Source organism: Triturus cristatus, chromosome 2_1 (genome assembly GCF_964204655.1).
Source record: "Triturus cristatus chromosome 2_1, aTriCri1.1, whole genome shotgun sequence".
Lineage (NCBI taxonomy): Eukaryota > Metazoa > Chordata > Amphibia > Caudata > Salamandridae > Triturus > Triturus cristatus.
Window position 1 is genome coordinate 412,822,315 of NC_140581.1, and position 22,084 is coordinate 412,844,398.

The 22,084-nt window shown below is 48.3% G+C and overlaps 1 protein-coding gene across 1 annotated transcript in view; it reads left to right on the forward strand.

Annotated features, from left to right (window-relative positions):
- Positions 1–22,084, forward strand: part of RGS7BP (regulator of G protein signaling 7 binding protein) — a 655,650-nt gene that overhangs the window by 460,956 nt on the left and 172,610 nt on the right. The window contains exon 4 of the mRNA XM_085631636.1: positions 5,430–5,577. Coding sequence (XP_085487762.1) covers positions 5,430–5,577 — 148 coding nt within the window. The remainder of the gene's footprint in view (positions 1–5,429; positions 5,578–22,084) is intronic.

The window sequence follows — 22,084 nt, forward strand, 5'->3', positions numbered from 1 at the left end:
CAGTACTTTGGCAACAGGAACTGATAAGACCCCTTTGAAGATGTATTAAATAAAAGAAATTTCACAAACAGCGCAAGAAACCTAAAAAGGGCCATCCGCTCAATGCACACAATGCCTCACTAACCTTCAACACTATCTGCGGGGACCCCGGAGCACTTTATCCAATATAAGTTCTTAAGTGCTGAAGTTCGACTTTCTTCAGGAAGGCCTTGAAATGTCACTAAGAAAGTCATAATGCCTCCTAGGAGTAGGCTACAGTGGTCAGACATCTTCATCTAGGAATGGCAAAGGAAGAGATTGTAATTATATATGCTCTCAGTACATGAAGTTTTTGTAATGGCACAGAAAAAAAGAACCTTCACAACCCCTTTTGCTATAAGGAACAAAGATGAAGAAGTACAGGGCAATGTAGCCCATAGGCTGCCATTATAAGTGAAGAAAAAGTAGGCTGAGCCTTTAAGAGCAGAGAGACCACCAATATCCCATTATGCTCAACGCGAGGCAGTTCCCTCAGGTTTTTTTTCCGGCTCCTTCTGACAGGACCCTTGGAGCACTAAACTCGACCTTTTTAGATTTTTTCTCCAATTTAAAGTTCACTGTTTTTTGCTTCACTCGACGTCTTTTGTTTCTTTCTGTGGCGCAAAGTATTTTTCTGATAGGAAAGAGGCTTTTTTCCTATTTAAAATGCCATCATTTTTCGACATATGTCCTAGATGTCTCAGAAAAGAAGCTAAAACAGACCCACACGAGGTCTGTTGCGTTGAAATTGCAAAAACAAGTGGAGGCACGTCTTGTCAGTACTGCAGTTAAAGCGTGCCGTCAGAATGTTCGTAACGGTATGATTAGGCGCTCTGAGATGGGAAGTGTAACAGATAGTCTCTGCAGGCCGATATGTTGAACCAAGGAATAGTAGGCCAGCCAAGTCTCCTGCCAAAAGAGCACCGGGGAGATTTTCTAGCAATCGTTCAAGAGGGAGCTATGGTCTCAAATCAAGTCATCAGCGCTGCAGCGGATGCCTTGATTCTATCCTCCCACAGTTACTGCCACGGGATCTCTTTACATTGACATGCGTTTCTGCGATTGACATCTATGAAGCCAGACGCCCAGTTACGTCTACAAAATTGACCCTTTTCCAGTCCTACCCTCTTCAGCTCGCACGCCGATGAAAAAAGGGCGAGAATGAAGACGGAAGTGGATACCTGAGAAACGGTGGAATGAGAAAAATCTAAGGAACAACGGCGTTCATTCCGCCTTTACCACCACCGTTTCCCGACACAGAGGGTTCAAACCCCTCAATAGCAGTTCGGCAGGTCTCAACAATATCAGTGACCTTACCAGTCACAGCGCAAGACACACAGGGGACGAAACTCCCCACAAGCTAAGCAGGAAGGATGACAACCTGCTGCAGCAAAACCTGTGATTTGTATCTTCCCCCTCTTCCGTTACCCACTCTGGTAGGGGGAAGCATTTCAAATGATCTGGCAGAGTGGCAACGCATAACAACAGACGCCAGGGTCTTGAATATCATCAAACATGGCTATCATCTCAGATTCACTGCCTCACCACCATCCATTCCGCCGAGGTCGTCCACGTCTCGCCTCAAGCTTTTACAGGAGGAAGTCAACACTCTGTACCACAAAAAAGTGGTCAAACTAGTCCCTCGAAACCAACGAGGTCAAGGTATCGACTCCAGATACTTCCTAGTGCAAAAGAAAGGCAGACAAGAGTTCAGGCCTATTCTCAACCTTCTCATCTCAAATAAGTGGATCAGGAAGGAAAAATTCAGGATGCTGGCTTTACACAATATTTACACTCAACTTAAACAGGGAGACTGGCCCTGTTCATTAGATCTACACAACGCTTATTTTCATATTCCTATCGTAACAGCCCATCGGAAATTCTTCAGGTTCGTTGTGGGACAGAACCACTACCAATACATGGTTCTACCATTTGGCCTCAACTTAGGGCCCAGGACCTTTTCCAAATGCATGGCGGTGGTGGCAGCACACCTTCAGAATTGCAAAATCTTGTATATCCCTATCTGGAAGATTGGCTGATCAAGGCATCCACCTTCACAGAAGCCCAAGAACATTTCCTATGGACGTGCTAGCTGGTTAATCGCTGGGGTCTGAACGTCAATTTTCAAAAGTCCACTTCATCTCCAGTTCAGATACTACATTACTTAGGAGCTACCATCAACAAAGGTGTTTCCTTCAGAGGAACGAAGGTTATCCATTCTCTGAAAATGTCTCAATCTTCAGCGGATAACCAATCCATCAGTACGTATAGTCTCCGTGCTCCTCAGCTCAATGGCTTCCTGCATGTTTCTGATTCCCAATGCTCACCTCCACATGCGCTTTCTCCAAGAGTGCTTGAAGAACCAGTAGAATAATTTCTCTGGGAACTGGGAGGACAAGATCACCCTCTCAACCCATGCTGTAGTATCTCTTCAGTGGTGGAGTTCCCAGAAAAATCTCCTGAGGGGAATGCCTTTTCCCCACCAGCCACCAACACAGACCATGGTCACGGATGCCTCACTTCTCGGGTGGGGAGCCCACCGGGATCACCTACAGATACAAGGACTTTGGTCCCCGAGAGAACAGACATATCATATCAACCTTCTGAAATTCTGAACAGTACACCTGGCACTCAAGGCTTTTCATCCTTCATTCATGACCAACACCCTACTTGTTCAGATGGACATTACAACCACCATGTGCTACCTGAACAAGCAGGGGGGGAATGCAGTCCAGAGCCCTGTCACAAGAAGCTGAATCGATCTGGCACTGGCTCATCACCAGAAATCTAACTTTGGTAGCTGCGCATCTGCCAGGCGCACAGAATATCCACACAGATGCGCTCAGCAGGGATCTCGATGAAAACCACGAGTGTGTGCTGAACGAAGAAGTCGTGCAAGATATCTTCAGCTTGTGGGGAACACCTTCTGCAGATCTGTTCGCCACATAGGTAAACAAAAACGCTGTGACTTTGCCTTCAGATTTTACCATCCAAGGTCACTAGGGAATGCCCTATGGATCGACTGCTCAAACAAATTTCTTTATGGTTTTCCTCCAGTACCACTTATACCGGCAGTCCTGCACAAACTGGCGCCCACAACAGCCAAGATGATTCTCATCGCCCCAGTATGGCCGAGATAACTGTGGTTCCTGGACCTCCTTCACCGGTCTATCCATCCACATCTCAGGCTGCCTTGCAGACCTGACTTTCTCACAAAGTTCAAAGGCCAACTGCTACGCCCCAGCCTTTCCTTCTTGAGTTTGGCACCATGGCTCCTGAGATAGTACAGTATGGTTAGCTAAACCTGCCTCGGGACTGTGTGGACATTTTAAAGGAAGCAAAGTGACCATCTACACAACCAGCTTATGCTTTTAAATGGAGACGATTTTGTATTTGGTTTTCCGCCAAACAGATGGATCCCACCTCTCACCAGGAGGAAATCATTCTCCCGTATTTTTAACACCTTGCCAAATCTGACCTTCAGTATTCTTCAATCAGAGTCCACCTGTCTTCTCTCACCGCATACAGGAAAAGTCCTTACCAAATCTCTCTCTTTAGGATTCCATTTATTAAAGATTTTCTACAGGGTTTAAAGAAGATTTTTCCTCCCATTAGATGCCCTCCTCCTCCATGGTAACTGAATGTAGTAATTTCTTGCCTCGTGATTTCTCCCTTTGAACCCATCCACAAAGCTTCATTACAGCACTCACATGGAATACAACTTTCCCGGTGGCCATTACGTCAGCTAGGAGAGTTTGTGAGTTCCAGGCCCTTTGCACCTATGAACCTTACACAGTCTTCCACTCTTCCAAAGTAGTGCTGCGCACCCATCCTAAGTTCCTCCCTAAAGTGGTCTCAGTCTTCCACGTAAACCACACGATTGCTTTACCCATGTTCTTTCCAAACCCTTCGTCTCCAGCGGAGAGAACTCTCCACTCGCTGGATGTTAAAATGGTATATAAATTCTATTTGGACAAGATCAACGCCATTTGTAGCCCACAACAGCTGTTTATCAGTTAAGGCCCAGTCCGCACAGGTTTAGCTACTTCTAAACAGTAAATCTCTAGGTGTATTGTTTCTTGCAATCTCTGCTGTTATAAGCTAGCCAACAAATTTCTTTCTGGTAGGCCCAAAGCTCACTCTACCAGAGGCAAGGCAGCTACTGCTGCTTTAATGAGGAACATTCCCTTAGCGGATATTTGCAAGGCAGCTACTTGGAGGTCAATCCATACATTCACTAAACACTATTGCCTGGACACAAAAACTAGGGCAGATGCTCAAGTAGGACAGGCATCCCTCAGAAATCTTTTTACTTAGCGGGGTTTATTCATGATGTTTTCTGTCTACTTCACCGCCTCAGGGGGGGATGAGCTAGCTATTCTATTCATTGCTTATGACTATACATGGAAATCCCCTACGAGAAGGCATAGTTTCTTACCTGTAATTCCAGTTCTCTCGTAGGGGTGTTTCCATGATAGCCATAAGCAGCCCTCCCTCCTCCCCAGTGGAGTGGACAGATAATTTCATGCTCCGTTATAATTGGTTTAGTATAGTCTTCAAAAAGAACTGAGGTAACTGCTTCTGTCTGAGCATGGTGGGATACTGGTGGTCTCTCTGCTTTTAAAGGCACAGCCTACTTTTTCTTTACTTATAATGGCAGCCTATGGGCTGCATTGCCCTGTACCTCTTCATCTCTGTTTCTCATAGCAAAACGGTTTGTGAAGGTTCTTTTTTCTGTACCATTGCAAAGAATTCATGTACTGATAGCATAGATAACAACATTCTCTTCTTTTGCCATTCCAAGATGAAGGACTCTGACCACTGTAGCCTAACCCTAGGCAGCATTATGACTTTCTTAAGTGACTTTTCAAGGCCTTCCTGAAGAAAGGTGACTATTCAATGCTCATGACTATCATGGAAATACCTCATCAAAGATTGTGGCACTTGAAGGTCATCAATAGATCCTCCCTGCTCACATATGAAAGAGCAGGACCAGCAAACATCTCTGAATCTGGCGCAGAGGTCCCTATGGTTATTGGAAGTAATGTCCTCTGCCAACCAGCGGTATAAACTCTCTCTGCCAAAGTCCAGATCAGGCTGTATATTGTTTGAAAGTTCCAAAACTGATGTTTACTTAAATGCATTTTCGTGGATGAAGTAAATCGCACCCACTCGAATAGTAGAATTGCCTAACTGGCGCAGCAGGTAGCCAGGGGCCAAGGGTATTACTGGGTGTCGTAGGAGTGATATCTAATATATTGTGCTGCCAAGATTTGTTGTTTTTCAAAACATTTCAATGAGTGCTCTGTTTCATTGTAGGGTCTGTGTTTGACTAATTAAACTTCTACAACACCAGAGCCTAAATTTATATCATTTAAATAGATGTTGTTTTTCTTTTAAATGATTTCAAGGAAAAGAAGTGTGTTTGGTCCCCAAAATTATGGACTGTAAAATGGACGATAGTTCTGAGGTTCCTATTTTAGAAGATACGTCATCATCGCCACCAGAATCTCAGCCGAACTCGTGGCAAGTTGATGCAGATATTGAAAACACTGAAAGGTATGTATGCCTGTGATTCATATTTTATATCTGTTGCTCCACCTCTTTCTTTCTGTGCTATGTTCTCATTCATTGAGGCCACGATCATAAAGTAATTATGTCATATAATGATAGTATGGATCCTAATGATAGACCTTGTGGCATAGAAAATACCATACACACAAATAAGACAAGAAAATCCTGTCTGGGCACACTTGGGGTAATATTGTAGGTAGGATGCACTGTCCCAGTTTCCGATGCTAACATGGTGTGCTGTGCACATGCTATTACAGATAATGCATTGCCCCGATGTCAGACACAAACTCGTGTGTGCCCTTGAAGCACTGCATTAGCGAAAAGCAGACTGGCTGTATGAAGCAGCCGCTTTGTCTTTCCCATTTCAGGCGGTCCCCCACCTGCACTTCAATGGGGGACACAGATTCCCCTGCAGGTGGTTGCAGTAAGTGACTGCAGGGGTCGCCCTCAGTTGGTGGGAGGGTGCAAGGAGTGTGCTCCTCTTAGTGGATCACATTCAGGACGCCTCCTAACCGCCACTATGTCTTTGCAGCAGCATCCATTATACTGGTTTGGTGCAGATCCAAAGTGTTTGCCTCATTTGCGTGAACCACGCCCCCTTGCAAGTTAAGGAAGGCCCCTTTAGCATAGCACCAGTGTTACATGCATAACAACGGGACACCCAAGGGTCTGCGGTCCCCTAAGTAATACCAAACTGCCCCGAGGCGCAGGAAGCATGCAAATAAACCTGTTACGCCACAGCACCATTTAATGAATACAGCCCATGGTTTGTAAATCTTGAAATAAGAAATGCTTAATAAATAAGGATCAAATCTCCTAACTGTGCAAGATCGATCCACTGACTTACTAGTTTCCCTCCACACAGTTTCTGCAGGGATAAGAAGCTAGCATAAAATGTGACCCCTGCTCAAACACATGCCCCAGAATGCACTAGTGTAGTGCGACCTTCAGCCTCTAACCACACCCCCCTCAAGTTATATGATGATTTGAAACTGTTCTCCTTAGCTTGGCATGTTTTTGGACTTTCAGTAACTGGGAGTTGTAAGCTACTCCAATACCTTTTGGGTCATTTTCTGCTTGGGCATTCAAACCCCTAAAGATCAGAATAGTTGTACTAGGGGATATGGTGTTTGGCTGTCGTCCAGTATCAATATGTAGGAAGGGTGAACCTTAAATGCATTTTGCGAAAAAGTAAATGTGCATTTCCTGTCCAAGCCATATTTAAAGGAAGTCAAGCAAGAGGACTTAATTTCCCATCATCCATCTGCACGGGAAGTGAGACTACTGGATTTCCCATCATCCATCTGCAAAGGAAGTGATGCCACTTCATTTCCCATCAGCCATCTGCACAGGAAGTGTCTTTAACCTGCCAGACAACATAAGCTAAAAGAAACACAAGAGACACCCTCTTCAACCTCACTGATACACTCAATATGGCACAGCATATCACACAAGTAACACACTCCAGTGGTTATGTCTTTGACCTTGTTTTCTCTACTTTACCAACAATCCAGTACAACCACACATAACCCTAGACTGATCTCTTTGCCATCCCTTCTTCCCTGCTCAGCGTCCTACTATCAAACCAAGGTCAACAAAAACGAAAAGGCCAAACCTTCAGATCCTTCAAAGACTACTCCATAGACAACATAATGCTTGAGCTCATCTCTTAACTTATCAACATAACGACTGGTGCCAACACCTTCTAAACAATTTCAACAATTTTTGGGAAAACTATGAAAACCTCCATGCTCCAATTACAGCATGCAAGTGCAAGTGAAAGCTGTCAGCACCCAGGTACTCTATAGCAGTTGCTGAAAATAAATGATCCATCTGCAGACTAGAAAGAAAATGGTAGAAAAACAGAACTCCTGATGAACACTTGATACTGAAATCCTTCAGCGCAACATGCAGACAGCTCATCAAATCAGCCAAAGCAATAAAATACCCACACCACCAGTGAAGCCACCAGCAGAAGCAGACAATCAAGCACTGCATCAGCACCCTACTGGACCCACCCAGTCCTCACTCTATAGAAAAGTGCACTGTCATTAACCTCTTCTTTAGCGGAAAAAACAGAAGCTCCAACATTACCTTGACAACACCAAACCTGCTTCATCTCTTACTTCCACCCTTTGCCGTAGAGTCCTGCAACAGCCAATCTTCAAAGCTCTATTTCGCGCAGATGACCTAGCCAACAACCGGCCCGTCCCTCTCTTACCATTCAACCAGACTAGACCAACACAGTCTCCTCTGCCTAATTCCTCACCCTCTGCATGTTCAGCTAGATCTTTAAATGGCTGTCGGTCAACACCAGACACACCATCACCCAAACCCTTATCTCCAGCTGGCTGGACTATGGAAATGCACTGTACGCAGGAATCAAGTCGCACGTCCTGAAGAGATTACAGACCATACAGAACTCCACGGCCAGACTCATCCTCATCCTCCGCAAGCAAACCCACATCACCCCCACCTCAGGAAGCTCCACAGGCTCCCCATTTAGAAGAGATTCCACTTCAAGATACTGGTCCACACATAAAAAGACCTGCACAACAAAGGACCAGCATACATCAACCACCACTTGAATTTTCATCAACCATCCAGAGAACTTCACTCCACCTCCCATTATCTCTCTCACACCTCTCACGTTGGAGTCACAGTGGAGGTCATTCCTTCTCCTCCCTTGCGTCCAAGTCCTGGAACAACCTCGCTCTTCACCTCCGGACCGCACACTCACTACTGGAATTCAGGAAAGGACGGAAGACCTGGCTGTTCGACTGAGCCTCCGCAGCAAGATCTTCAGCGCCTGGGTACCCTCACGGGTGATTTGCTGCGCCCTGCAAATCATAATCTATTGATTGATTGATACACACAAACTCAACTCCAGCCCTTTGCCACTTCTTATGAAGATGATGTGTTACCCTTGTCCTTAATCTAAGCTCTCTCTCTCTCTCTCTGGATGCTCCCTTGCCCTTACTCACCATTGTATATGCCTCCCACACAGAAGGAATCGTCCCAGAAGCTCTCAAGACAGGCCAAACCCTCCATTCCGAAACACATCTATACTAGACCCTGATGACCTCTCCAACTACCGGCCCATCACTGCCCTATCATTCATAAGTAAGATCATTGAAAAAGTTGTCTATGTTAAATTCCAAGATCATATCAATAATAACCATTTCCAGCAGGACTACCATTCTCCCTTTAGATCACACTTCAGCATGGAGAGAACTATCTTACACATCTTGGACAATGCCGTTGTGACCACAAATGAAGATGATCCCTGCCTCTTGATGCTGCTGGACCTCTCAGTGCCTTCGATTTACTCCCACCTTCAAATGCCCAATGGAATCTCAAATGGGATTCACCAGCCATGTGCTTCTCTAGTTTGCCTTCTACCTTTCCAACAGACACCAGTTTGTTCACATGGGTACTTCCAGTGTCACATAGCTTCCTTATCATCTGTGGAGTACCCCAGGGTTCCATACTGTCTCCGGTCATCCTCAACCTTTACATGGAGACGTTTGGTACTCTACTCACAGATAACAACATCAACATTACACAAATCTACTTGAAAGTCTCCTCTGATTCATACATCCAACACCTCAAACACTGTTTGCACATCATCCAGACCTGGATGTCCCACATGTACCTGAAGCATAACCCAACCAAGACAGAATTCCTGTTATTTGCCAAGAATATGAAACAGTATGAATCTGGCTCAGTGACATGAACCTTGATGAATTTGAACCCCAACTGTTGCCAAATGCCCAGTCACTTACATTTACCTTAGACACCAACCTCACCCTCAAAATCACATTGCCAAAAAACCAAAATGGCCTGTTAACAGGTCTCTCTTCTAAAGAAAGTTAAACTGTTTCATCCAGAAAGCAAATTAAAGCTGCAAATTCAAACCCTTCTACTCTTGCATCTGGGTAATGGTAATGCCCTGCACCATGGCCTCCGAGACTCCAAACTAGCACCCCTTCATGGCACCATACATTCCTCAGCACATTTCACCTAGAGCTTAAAGAAGTAAGATGAAATCACCGCCATCCAGGTTGAACTACATTGGCGCCCCTTGCTGGTCCGCACCTTCTTCAAAACCAGCTACATCATTTACAAAGCCATCATGACCAACACCCGCCTTATCTTGCAGACAGGCTCACCTATCCGATGGTTAACAGCCCACCTGCATTCAAGACTCCATCAGACTGGAAACTAAGAAGTGAGAAAAACAAGACAGCAGGTCACTTCCATCAATGCCCCCCAGGATCTGGACCAACATTCACATATCCATCAGAACTGCCCCAACTCTGCTTCAATTTAGAAAATGAGTTAAAGACCCACCTTTTTAACCCCTTCGATGCTCATGACGGAATGGTTCCGTCATGAGCATCGGTGCCCCTGTGCTCATGGCGGAACCATTCCGTCATGAGGCCAGGGGCACGAATGCTGCACACAGCAGAGGGATTTCTATTTAATGCCTTTGACCTTGGGAGCCGGGGAAGAGCTTCCCCAGCTCCCGAGGCCCCCTCCCTGGTTTCTGTGCAATGAAGATCAGCGCGCACATCGCGCTGTCTTCATTGCATAGAAACCGAAACTGAAATGAGCCTTTAGGCTCATTTCACTTTCACTTTGTATGTGCTCAGGGGGCTATCTCAGCACCCCGGGCACATAGAAAGACGGGAGAGGTATCATTGGAAAGGGGAGAATCTCCCCTTTCCAATGGTACCCCTCCCCAGTGGATCCCTGCTTGGGGATCGCCCCAGGAGGGCGATCCCCAAGCAGGGATCCACCCACTGGACACCAGGGAGGGGGGAGCGGCCCCTTAGGCAAGGGCTTTTGCTCCCCCCAAATATTTTTAGTGCCATTTAGTCTTTTTGCCCCCCCCTGGGGGGCAGATGGGGGCATTAGCCCCAAATCTGCCCCCCACTGGGGAAGAAAGCCCACTATACGCCAGGGATTTATTCTTCCTTGTAAATTGGGGTGGGGGCTGCCCAATGTGGGCATGCCCATGCCCCCACCCACCCTCCACAAAAATGACAGCCTTTCTGCCCCCCCTGGGGGGAAGATGGGGGCATTAGCCCCAAATCTGCCCCCCCGGGGGGCAAAAAGCCCAGTAGACACCAGAGATTTTTTAGGCAAATTTTAATTAGGGTGGGGGCATTGGCCTGCCCGTTTTGGGCAGCCCCCACCCTAATTAAAATTTGCCCAAAAACTCCTTGGCGTCTAGTGGACTTTCTGCCCCCCCTGCGGGCAGATGGGGGCAAAAAGCCCACTAGTTGCCAGGGATTTTTTTGGCAAATTTTAATTAGGGTGGGGACATTGGCATGCCCGTTTTGGGCAGCCCCCAACCTAATAAAAATTTGCACAATAACCTCCCTGGCATCTAATGGACTTTCTACCCCCCCCCCCCCCCCACCCCCACGGGGCAGAAGTGGGCTTTAGCTGCCAATCTGCCCCACCGGGGGGGCAAAAAGCCCAGGGATTTTTTGGGGGCAAATTTGTATTAGGGTGGAGGGTCCCAAAAAGGGCATGCCCATGCCCCTACCAAAATTACAGCCTTCTTGCCCCCCTGGGGAGCAGATGGGACAGTAGCCCCCAGTCTACCACCCTGGGGGGCAAAACACCCACTAGACGCCAGGGATTTTTTGGGGCAAATTTTTATTAGGGTGGGGGCATTGGCATACCTGTTTCGGGCAGCCCCCACCCTAATTAAAATTTGCCCCAAAAACTCCCTGGTGTCTAGTGGACTTTCTGCCTCCCCTGGGGGGCAGATGGGGGCATCAGCCCCCAATCTGCCCTGCCAGGGGGGCAAAAAGCCCACTAGATGCCAGGGATTATTTTGGGGCAAATATGAATTAGGGTGGGGGTTGCCTAAAACGGACATGCTCAGGCCCCCAACCCCTCCCTGCAAAAATTACAGCCTTTCTGCCCCCCGTGGGGGACAGATGGGGCAGTAGCCCCCAATCTGCCCCCCCGGGTGGCAAAAAGCCCATTAGATGCCAGGGATTTTTTGGGGCAAAATTTAATTAGGGTGGGGGCATTGGCATGCCCGTTTTGGGCAGCCCCCACCCTAATTAAAATTTGCCCCAAAAACTCCCTGGCGTCTAGTGGATTTTCTACCTCCCCTGGGGGGCAGATTGGGGCATCAGCCCCCAATCTGCCCTGTTGGGGGGGTAAAAAGCCCACTAGACACCAGGGATTATTTTGGGACAAATTTTAATTAGGTTGGGGGTTGCCCAAAACTGACATGCCCATGCCCCCACCCCCTCCCTGCAAACGTTACAGCCTTCCTGCCCCCCGTGGGGAACAGATGTGGCAGTAACCCCCAATCTGCCCCCCCTGGGGGGCAAAAAGCCCACTAGACGCCAGGGATTTTTCGGGGCAAATTTTAATTAGGGTGGGGGCATTGGCATGCCCGTTTTGGGCAACCCCCACCCTAATTAAAATTTGCCCCAAAAACTCCCTGGTGTCTAGTGGACTTTCTGCCTCCCCTGGGGGGCAGATGGGGGCATCAGCCCCCAATCTGCCCTGCCAGGGGGGCAAAAAGCCCACTAGATGCCAGGGATTATTTTGGGGCAAATATGAATTAGGGTGGGGGTTGCCTAAAACGGACATGCTCAGGCCCCCAACCCCTTCCTGCAAAAATTACAGCCTTTCTGCCCCCCGTGGGGGACAGATGGGGCAGTAGCCCCCAATCTGCCCCCCCGGGTGGCAAAAAGCCCATTAGATGCCAGGGATTTTTTGGGGCAAAATTTAATTAGGGTGGGGGCATTGGCATGCCCGTTTTGGGCAGCCCCCACCCTAATTAAAATTTGCCCCAAAAACTCCCTGGCGTCTAGTGGATTTTCTACCTCCCCTGGGGGGCAGATTGGGGCATCAGCCCCCAATCTGCCCTGTTGGGGGGGTAAAAAGCCCACTAGACACCAGGGATTATTTTGGGACAAATTTTAATTAGGTTGGGGGTTGCCCAAAACTGACATGCCCATGCCCCCACCCCCTCCCTGCAAACGTTACAGCCTTCCTGCCCCCCGTGGGGAACAGATGTGGCAGTAACCCCCAATCTGCCCCCCCTGGGGGGCAAAAAGCCCACTAGACGCCAGGGATTTTTCGGGGCAAATTTTAATTAGGGTGGGGGCATTGGCATGCCCGTTTTGGGCAACCCCCACCCTAATTAAAATTTGCCCCAAAAACTCCCTGGTGTCTAGTGGACTTTCTGCCTCCCCTGGGGGGCAGATGGGGGCATCAGCCCCCAATCTGCCCTGCCAGGGGGGCAAAAAGCCCACTAGATGCCAGGGATTATTTTGGGGCAAATATGAATTAGGGTGGGGGTTGCCTAAAACGGACATGCTCAGGCCCCCAACCCCTTCCTGCAAAAATTACAGCCTTTCTGCCCCCCGTGGGGGACAGATGGGGCAGTAGCCCCCAATCTGCCCCCCCGGGTGGCAAAAAGCCCATTAGATGCCAGGGATTTTTTGGGGCAAAATTTAATTAGGGTGGGGGCATTGGCATGCCCGTTTTGGGCAGCCCCCACCCTAATTAAAATTTGCCCCAAAAACTCCCTGGCGTCTAGTGGATTTTCTACCTCCCCTGGGGGGCAGATTGGGGCATCAGCCCCCAATCTGCCCTGTTGGGGGGGTAAAAAGCCCACTAGACACCAGGGATTATTTTGGGACAAATTTTAATTAGGTTGGGGGTTGCCCAAAACTGACATGCCCATGCCCCCACCCCCTCCCTGCAAACGTTACAGCCTTCCTGCCCCCCGTGGGGAACAGATGTGGCAGTAACCCCCAATCTGCCCCCCCTGGGGGGCAAAAAGCCCACTAGACGCCAGGGATTTTTCGGGGCAAATTTTAATTAGGGTGGGGGCATTGGCATGCCCGTTTTGGGCAACCCCCACCCTAATTAAAATTTACCCAAAAAAATCCCTGGCATCTAGTGGACCTTCTGCCCCACGGGGGGGGCTGATGGGGCAGTAGTCCTCAATCGGCCCCCCTTGGGGGGCAAAAAGCCCACTAGACGCCAACGATTACGCTGGCTTTTTTATGTGTGGGGGTGGGGGCTGCCCAGAATGGGCATTCCAATGCCCCCACCCCCCAAAAAATAGCCACAGTGTTTCTGCCCCCCTTGGGGGCATATCGGGGCAACCCCCTCCCCCCCGATGCCCCCGGGTAGCAGAAAGCCAACTGGGCAAAGAGTTGTTTTTAGCAATATGCCTACCTGTGGATTTTGGGCCCAAGCGCAGCCGGCACATAGGGAAACCTACCAAACCCACACATTTCTGAAAACTAGTCACCCGGGGGCTTCCAGGGAGGTATGGCTTGCGTGGATCCCCCAATGTTTCCTTACCCAGAATCCCCTGCAAACCTCAATTTTAGCTGAAAAAATCACTTTTTTCACACATTTTGGTGTGGGAAAGTTGTGGCATCACCGGGCTCACACAAATTTACCACCACCCAGCGTTCCCCCAGGTCTCCCGGTAAAAATGGTGCCTCACTTGTGTGGGAGGCCCAAGTACCCGCGGCAGGCAAGGGCCCAAAACGTTGTGAGGCGACATCAAAATGGCCTATCGCAAAACAACCTGGTTTTGCAAGGGGGGTCACTTGGGTTTTTGGCCCGGTGCTCTGCGGCCATCTAGGGAAACCTACCAAACCCATACATTTCTGAAAACTAGACACCCGACGGCTTCCAGGGAGGTATGGCTTGCATGGATCCCCCAACGTTTCCTTACCCAGAATCCCCTGCATACCTCAATTTTATCTGAAAAAATCCCTTTTTTCACACATTTTTGTGTGGGAAAGTTGTGGCATCACCGGGCTCACACAAATTTACCACAACCCAGCGTTCCCCCAGGTCTCCCGGTAAAAATGGTGCCTCACTTGTGTGGGAGGCCCAAGTACCCGCGGCAGGCAAGGGCCCAAAACGTTGTGAGGCGACATCAAAATGGCCTATCGCAAAACAACCTGGTTTTGCAAGGGGGGTCACTTGCGTTTTTGGCCCGGTGCTCGGCGGCCATCTAGGGAAACCTACCAAACCCATACATTTCTGAAAACTAGACACCCGACGGCTTCCAGGGAGGTATGGCTTGCATGGATCCCCCAACGTTTCCTTACCCAGAATCCCCTGCAAACCTCAATTTTATCTGAAAAAATCACTTTTTTCACACATTTCTGTGTGGGAAAGTTGTGGCATCACCGGGCTTACACAAATTTTCCACCACCCAGCGTTCCCCCAGGTCTCGCGGTAAAAATGGTGCCTCACTTGTGTGGGAGGCCCAAGTACCCGCGGCAGGCAAGGGCCCAAAACGTAGTGAGGCGACATCAAAATGGCCTCTCGCAAAAACACCTGGTTTTGCAAGGGGGGTCACTTGGGTTTTTGGCCCGGTGCTCGGCGGCCATCTAGGGAAACCTACCAAACCCATAAATTTCTGAAAACTAGACACCCGGCGGCTTCCAGGGAGGTATGGCTTGCGTGGATCCCCCAACGTTTCCTCACCCAGAATCCCCTGCAAACCTCAATTTTAGCTGAAAAAATCACTTTGTTTACACATTTTGGTGTGGGAAATTTGTGACATCACCGGGCTCACACAAATTTTGCATCACCCAGCGTTCCCCCAGGTCTCCCGGTAAAAATGGTGCCTCACTTGTGTGGGAGGCCCAAGTACCCGCGGCAGGCAAGGGCCCAAAACGTAGTGAGGCGACATCAAAATGGCCTATTGCAAAACCACCTGGTTTTGCAAGGGGGGTCACTTGGGTTTTTGGCCCGGTGCTCGGCAGCCATCTAGGGAAACCTACCAAACCCACACATTTCTGAAAACTAGACACCCGGCGGCTTCCAGGGAGGTATGGCTTGTGTGGATCCCCCAAAGTTTCCTTACCCAGAATCCCCTGCAAACCTCAATTTTAGCTGAAAAAATCACTTTTTTCACACATTTTTGTGTGGGAAAGTTGTGGCATCACTGGGCTTACACAAATTTTCCACCACCCAGCGTTCCCCGAGGTCTCCCGGTAAAAATGGTGCCTCACTTGTGTGGGAGGCCCAACTACCCGCGGCAGGCAAGGGCCCAAAACGTAGTAAGGCGACATCAAAATGGCCTATCGCAAAACCACCTGGTTTTGCAAGGGGGGTCACTTGGGTTTTTGGCCCGGTGCTCGGCGGCCATCTAGGGAAACCTACCAAACCCATACATTTCTGGAAACTAGACACCCGGCGGCTTCCAGGGAGGTATGGCTTGTGTGGATCCCCCAAAGTTTCCTTACCCAGAATCCCCTGCAAACCTCAATTTTAGCTGAAAAAATCACTTTTTTCACACATTCTTGTGTGGGAAAGTTGTGGCGTCACCGGGCTTACACAAATTTTCCACCACCCAGTGTTCCCCCAGGTCTGCCGGTAAAAATGGTGCCTCACTTGTGTGGGAGGCCCAACTACCCGCGGCAGGCAAGGGCCCAAAACGTAGTGAGGCGACATCAAAATGGCCTATCGCAAAAACACCTGGTTTTGCAAGGGAGGTCACTTGGGTTTTTGGCCCAGTGCTCGGCGGCCATCTAGGGAAACCTACCAAACCCATACATTTCTGAAAACTAGACACCCGGCGGCTTCCAGGGAGGTATGGCTTGTGTGGATCCCCCAAAGTTTCCTTACCCAGAATCCCCTGCAAACCTCAATTTTAGCTGAAAAAATCACTTTTTTCACACATTTTTGTGTGGGAAAGTTGTGGCATCACTGGGCTTACACAAATTTTCCACCACCCAGCGTTCCCCCAGGTCTCCCGGTAAAAATGGTGCCTCACTTGTGTGGGAGGCCCAACTACCCGCGGCAGGCAAGGGCCCAAAACGTAGTGAGGCGACATCAAAATGGCCTATTGCAAAACCACCTGGTTTTGCAAGGGGGGTCACTTGGGTTTTTGGCCCGGTGCTCGGCGGCCATCTAGGGAAACCTACCAAACCCATACATTTCTGGAAACTAGACACCCGGCGGCTTCCAGGGAGGTATGGCTTGTGTGGATCCCCCAAAGTTTCCTTACCCAGAATCCCCTGCAAACCTCAATTTTAGCTGAAAAAATCACTTTTTTCACACATTTTTGTGTGGGAAAGTTGTGGCATCACCGGGCTTACACAAATTTTCCACCACCCAGCGTTCCCCCGGGTCTCCCGATAAAAACGGTGCCTCACTCGTGTGGGAGGCCCAAGTACCCGCGACAGGCAAGGGTCCAAAACGTAGTGCGCCTCAACAGGCAAGGGTCCTAAACGTAGTGCGCCTCACCACGTTTTGGGCCCTTGCCTGTCGCGGGTACTTGGGCCTCCCACACGAGTGAGGCACCATTTTTATCGGGAGACCCGGGGGAACGCTGGGTGATAGGAACTTTGTGTCAGCCCGCTGATGCCACAACTTTCCCACACACACGTGTGAAAAAGGTAAATTGTTTAGCTAAATTTGAGGTTTGCAGGGCATTCTGGGTAAGGAAACGTTGGTGGATCCACGCAAGCCATACCTCCCTGGAAGCCGCCGGGTGTCTAGTTTTCAGAAATGTATGGGTTTGGTAGGTTTCCCTAGATGGGCGCCGAGCACCGGGCCAAAAACCCAAGTGACCCCCCTTGCAAAACCAGGTGGTTTTGCGATAGGCCATTTTGATGTCGCCTCACTACGTTTTCGGCCCTTGCCTGCCGCGGGTACTTGGGCCTCCCACACAAGTGAGGCACCATTTTTACCGGGAGAGCTGGGGGAATGCTGGGTGGTGGTAAATTTGTGTGAGCCCGGTGATGCCACAAGTTTCCCACACCAAAATGTATGAAAAAAGTGATTTTTTCAGCTAAAATTGAGGTCTGCAGGGGATTCTGGGTAAGGAAACTTTGGGGGATCCACGCAAGCCATACCTCCCTGGAAGCCGCCGGGTGTCTAGTTTTCAGAAATGCATGGACTTGGTAGGTTTCCCTAGATGGCCGCCGAGCACCGGGCCAAAAACCCAAGTGACCCCCCTTGCAAAACCAGGTGGTTTTGCGATAGGCCATTTTGATGTCGCCTCACAACGTTTTGGGCCCTTGCCTGCCGCGGGTACTTGGGCCTCCCACACAAGTGAGGCACCATTTTTACCGGAAGACCTGGGGGAACGCTGGGTGGTGGTAAATTTGTGTGAGCCCGGTGTTGCCACAACTTTCCCACACCAAAATGTGTGAAAAAAGTGATTTTTTCAGCTAAAATTGAGGTTTGCAGGGGATTCTGGGTAAGGAAACGTTGGGGGATCCACGCAAGCCATACCTCCCTGGAAGCCGCCGGGTGTCTAGTTTTCAGAAATGTGTGGGTTTGGTAGGTTTCCCTAGATGGCCGCCGAGCACCGGGCCAAAAACCCAAGTGACCCCCCCCTTGCAAAACCAGGTGGTTTTGCGATAGGCCATTTTGATGTCGCCTCACAACGTTTTGGGCCCTTGCCTGCCGCGGGTACTTGGGCCTCCCACACAAGTGAGGCACCATTTTTACTGGGAGACCTGGGGGAAAGCTGGGTGGTGGTAAATTTGTGTGAGCCCGGTGATGCCACAACTTTCCCAAACCAATATGTGTGAAAAAAGTGATTTTTTCAGCTAAAATTGAGGTTTGCAGGGGATTCTGGGTAAGGAAACGTTGGGGGATCCACGCAAGCCATTCCTCCCTGGAAGCCGCCGGGTGTCTAGTTTTCAGAAATGCGTGGGTTTGGTAGGTTTCCCTAGATGGCCGCCGAGCACCGGGCCAAAAACCCAAGTGACCCCCTTGCAAAACCAGGTGGTTTTGCGATAGGCCATTTTGATGTCGCCTCACTACGTTTTGGGCCCTTGCCTGCCGTGGGTACTTGGGCCTCCCACACAAGTGAGGCACCATTTTTACCGGGAGAGCTGGGGGAACGCTGGGTGGTGGTAAATTTGTGTGAGCCCGGTGATGCCACAACTTTCCCACACCAAAATGTGTGAAAAAAGGGATTTTTCCAGCTAAAATTGAGGTTTGCAGGGGATTCTGGGTAAGGAAACGTTGGGGGATCCATGCAAGCCATACCTCCCTGGAAGCCGCTGGGTGTCTAGTTTTCAGAAATGTTTGGGTTTGGTAGGTTTCCCTATGTGCCGGCAGAACTAGGGTTCAAAACCTACAGCTATTCACTTTGCCAAAAAAGGGTCATTTTTCACTGCAAAATTGAGGTGTGGCCACGTTGCGTTTTGCGCCGTTTCCTGTCGCGGGCACTAGGCTGACCCGCACAAGTGAGGTTCCATTTTTCTCGTAGGACTTTGGGGAACGCGGGGTGGGTGGAAATTTGTGGATCCCCGCAGATTCCAGAACTTTCCATCACAGAAATGTGGGGAAAATGTGTTTTTTTTGTCAATTTTTAACGTTTGCAAGGGATTCTGGGTAACAGACCATGGTGGGAGGCATTCAAGTCACCCCATCCTGGATTCCCCTGGGTGTCTAGTTTTTAAAAATGTATAGGTTTGCTAGGTTTCCCTAGGTGCCGGCAGGGCTAGGGTTCAAAAACTACAGCTAGTCACTTTGCCAAAAAAGGGTCATTTTTCACTGCAAAATTGAGGTGTGACCACGTTGCGTTTTGCGCCGTTTCCTGTTGCGGGCACTAGGCCGACCCGCACAAGTGAGGTACCATTTTTCTCGTAGGACTTTGGGGAACGCGGGGTGGGTGGAAATTTGTGGATCCACGCAGATTCCGGAACTTTCCATCACAGAAATGTGGGGAAAATGTGTTTTTTTTGTCAATTTTTAACGTTTGCAAGGGATTCTGGGTAACAGACCATGGTGGACGGCACTCAAGTCACCCCATGCTGGATTCCCCTGGGTGTCTTGTTTTCAAAAATGTATAGGTTTGCTAGGTTTCCCTAGGTGCCGGCAGGGCTAGGGTTCAAAAACTACAGCTAGTCACTTAGCCAAAAAAGGGTCATTTTGCACTGCAAAATTGAGGTGTGACCACGTTGCGTTTTGCGCCAGTTCCTGCCGCGAGCAGTAGTCCGACCGGCACAAGTGAGGTACCATATTTCTCGTAGGACTTTGGGGAACGCGGGGTGGGTGGAAATTTGTGGATCCACACAGATTCCAGAACTTTCCATCACAGAAATGTGGGGCAAATGTGTTTTTTTTGTCAATTTTTTTTGTTTGCAAGGGATTCTGGGTAACAGACCATGGTGGGAGGCACTCAAGTCACCCCATCCTGGATTCCCCTGCGTGTCTAGTTTTAAAAAATGTATAGGTTTGCTAGGTTTTCCTAGGTGCCGGCAGGGCTAGGGTTAAAAAACTACAGCTAGTCACTTTGCCAAAAAAGGGTCATGTTTCACTGCAAAATTGAGGTGTGACCACGTTGCGTTTTGCGCCGTTTCCTGTCGCGGGCACTACGCCGACTCGCACAAGTGAGGTACCATTTTTCTCGTAGGACTTTGGGGAACGCGGGGTGGGTTGAAATTTGTGGATCCACACAGATTCCAGAACTTTCCATCACAGAAATGTGGGGCAAATGTGTTTTTTTTGTCAATTTTTTTTGTTTGCAAGGGATTCTGGGTAACAGACCATGGTGGGAGGCACTCAAGTTACCCCATCCTGGATTCCCCTGCGTGTCTAGTTTTCAAAAATGTATAGGTTTGCTAGGTTTTCCTAGGTGCCGGCAGGGCTAGGGTTAAAAAACTACAGCTAGTCACTTTGCCAAAAAAGGGTCATGTTTCACTGCAAAATTGAGGTGTGACCACGTTGCGTTTTGCGCCGTTTCCTGTCGCGGGCACTACGCCGACCCGCACAAGTGAGGTACCATTTTTCTCGTAGGACTTTGGGGAACGCGGGGTGGGTGGAAATTTGTGGATCCACGCAGATTCCGGAACTTTCCATCACAGAAATGTGGGGAAAATGTGTTTTTTTTGTTTTGTCAATTGTTTACGTTTGCAAGGGATTCTGGGTAACAGACCTTGGTGGGAGGCACTCAAGTCACCCCATCCTGGATTCCCCTGGGTGTCTAGTTTTCAAAAATGTATAGGTTTGCTAGTTTTCCCTAGGTGCCGGCAGAGCTAGGGTTCAAAAACTACAGCTAGACTCTTCGCAAAAAATGTGTAAATTTTCAGTGTGAAAATGTGGTGTGTTCACCTTAGGTAATGAGCCACTTCCTGTCATGGGCACTATGCCTACCCACACAAGTGAGATACCATTTTTATCGGGAGACTTAGGGTAGTTCAGATTTGTAAAGCAACTGTTATTACCTATTGTTTTTTGATGCATTTCTCCCTTCCAAATGAAAGACATTGTGTAAAAAAAAAGTCATTTTGAAAAATGACCAATAATTGTCATGCAAGTATGAATATTCCCCAATTTCGAAAATGTGCAAATATGCACTGTTTCTAAACTCTGTAATTTGTTCCCATTTCAGAAATACATAGGTGTCTTTCATACCAATTTTTCCATGCATACATTTTCACACTATAATTGCTATATACCCGGAACTAAAAAAAAAACCATTACAAAATGCTGCTCAGTTTTTTACTCTGGGTTCGTTGGGCTCTTGGTGAACCTACAAGTCCTATATATCCCCACAACCAGGAAGGTCCAGCGGATGTAACGGTAAATTGCTTTCTAAGAGATGTCATAATTAGAAGAAGTTACAGGTGAAAACGTTGACACAAAAGGCTGCTTTTTTCAACTAATTTTTAATTTTTTCTATATTTAACTGTTAGTTTCTATAAAGAAACCTTGATGGATCTACACAAATGACCCCTTGCTGAATTCAGAGTTTTGTCTACTTTTCAAAAATGTATAGCTTTTCAAGATCCATTATTGCTTTTCTACCCATTTCTACCATTACCTGGAAGGAGGTTGAAAGCACAAAAAATTGCAAAAATAGGGTATGTCCCAGAAAAATGTCAAAACTGTGTAAAAAAAGTTGGATTTCTGACAAAAATCTGTCATTCCCTAAAAGCTGGAGAAATGGTGATTTCAGCCCCACAAATCCTTTTTTGATATCATTTGCAGAAAAACCCAGATGCTTTCATTTGCAGCCACTTTTCCCCATTTTTCACAAACAAAAACAAAATTTTGCTGTATTTTGACTAAATTCTGGGAACCCTCTAGGAGAATCCACAAACCCTGGGTACCTTTAGAATCCGCATGATGTTGGAAGAAAAGGACGCAAATTTGGCGTGGATACCTAATGTGGTCAAAAAGTTACAGGGGCCTAAGCGCGCACTACGCCAAATAGCCCAAGAAAGGCTTAGCACAGGAGGGGAAAAGGCCTAGCAGCGAAGGGGTTAAAGAACGTAGCTGCACATGCATTAACCATCCACAACACAGCTTCTTCTATTACTCGTTGACTTTATGCTTGTTTTTGATCATGTACAAATCTCCGCTGCCTTTTGTCTAGGTTTGCTCTATAGAAACATCATATACATTTACAAATACATACTCATATACAGAACAAAATCGATCCCATGGGAAGGGGTAAGAATTAAAGGAGCAAAACAGAATATGCCTTCTTGTAAGTTGGTAA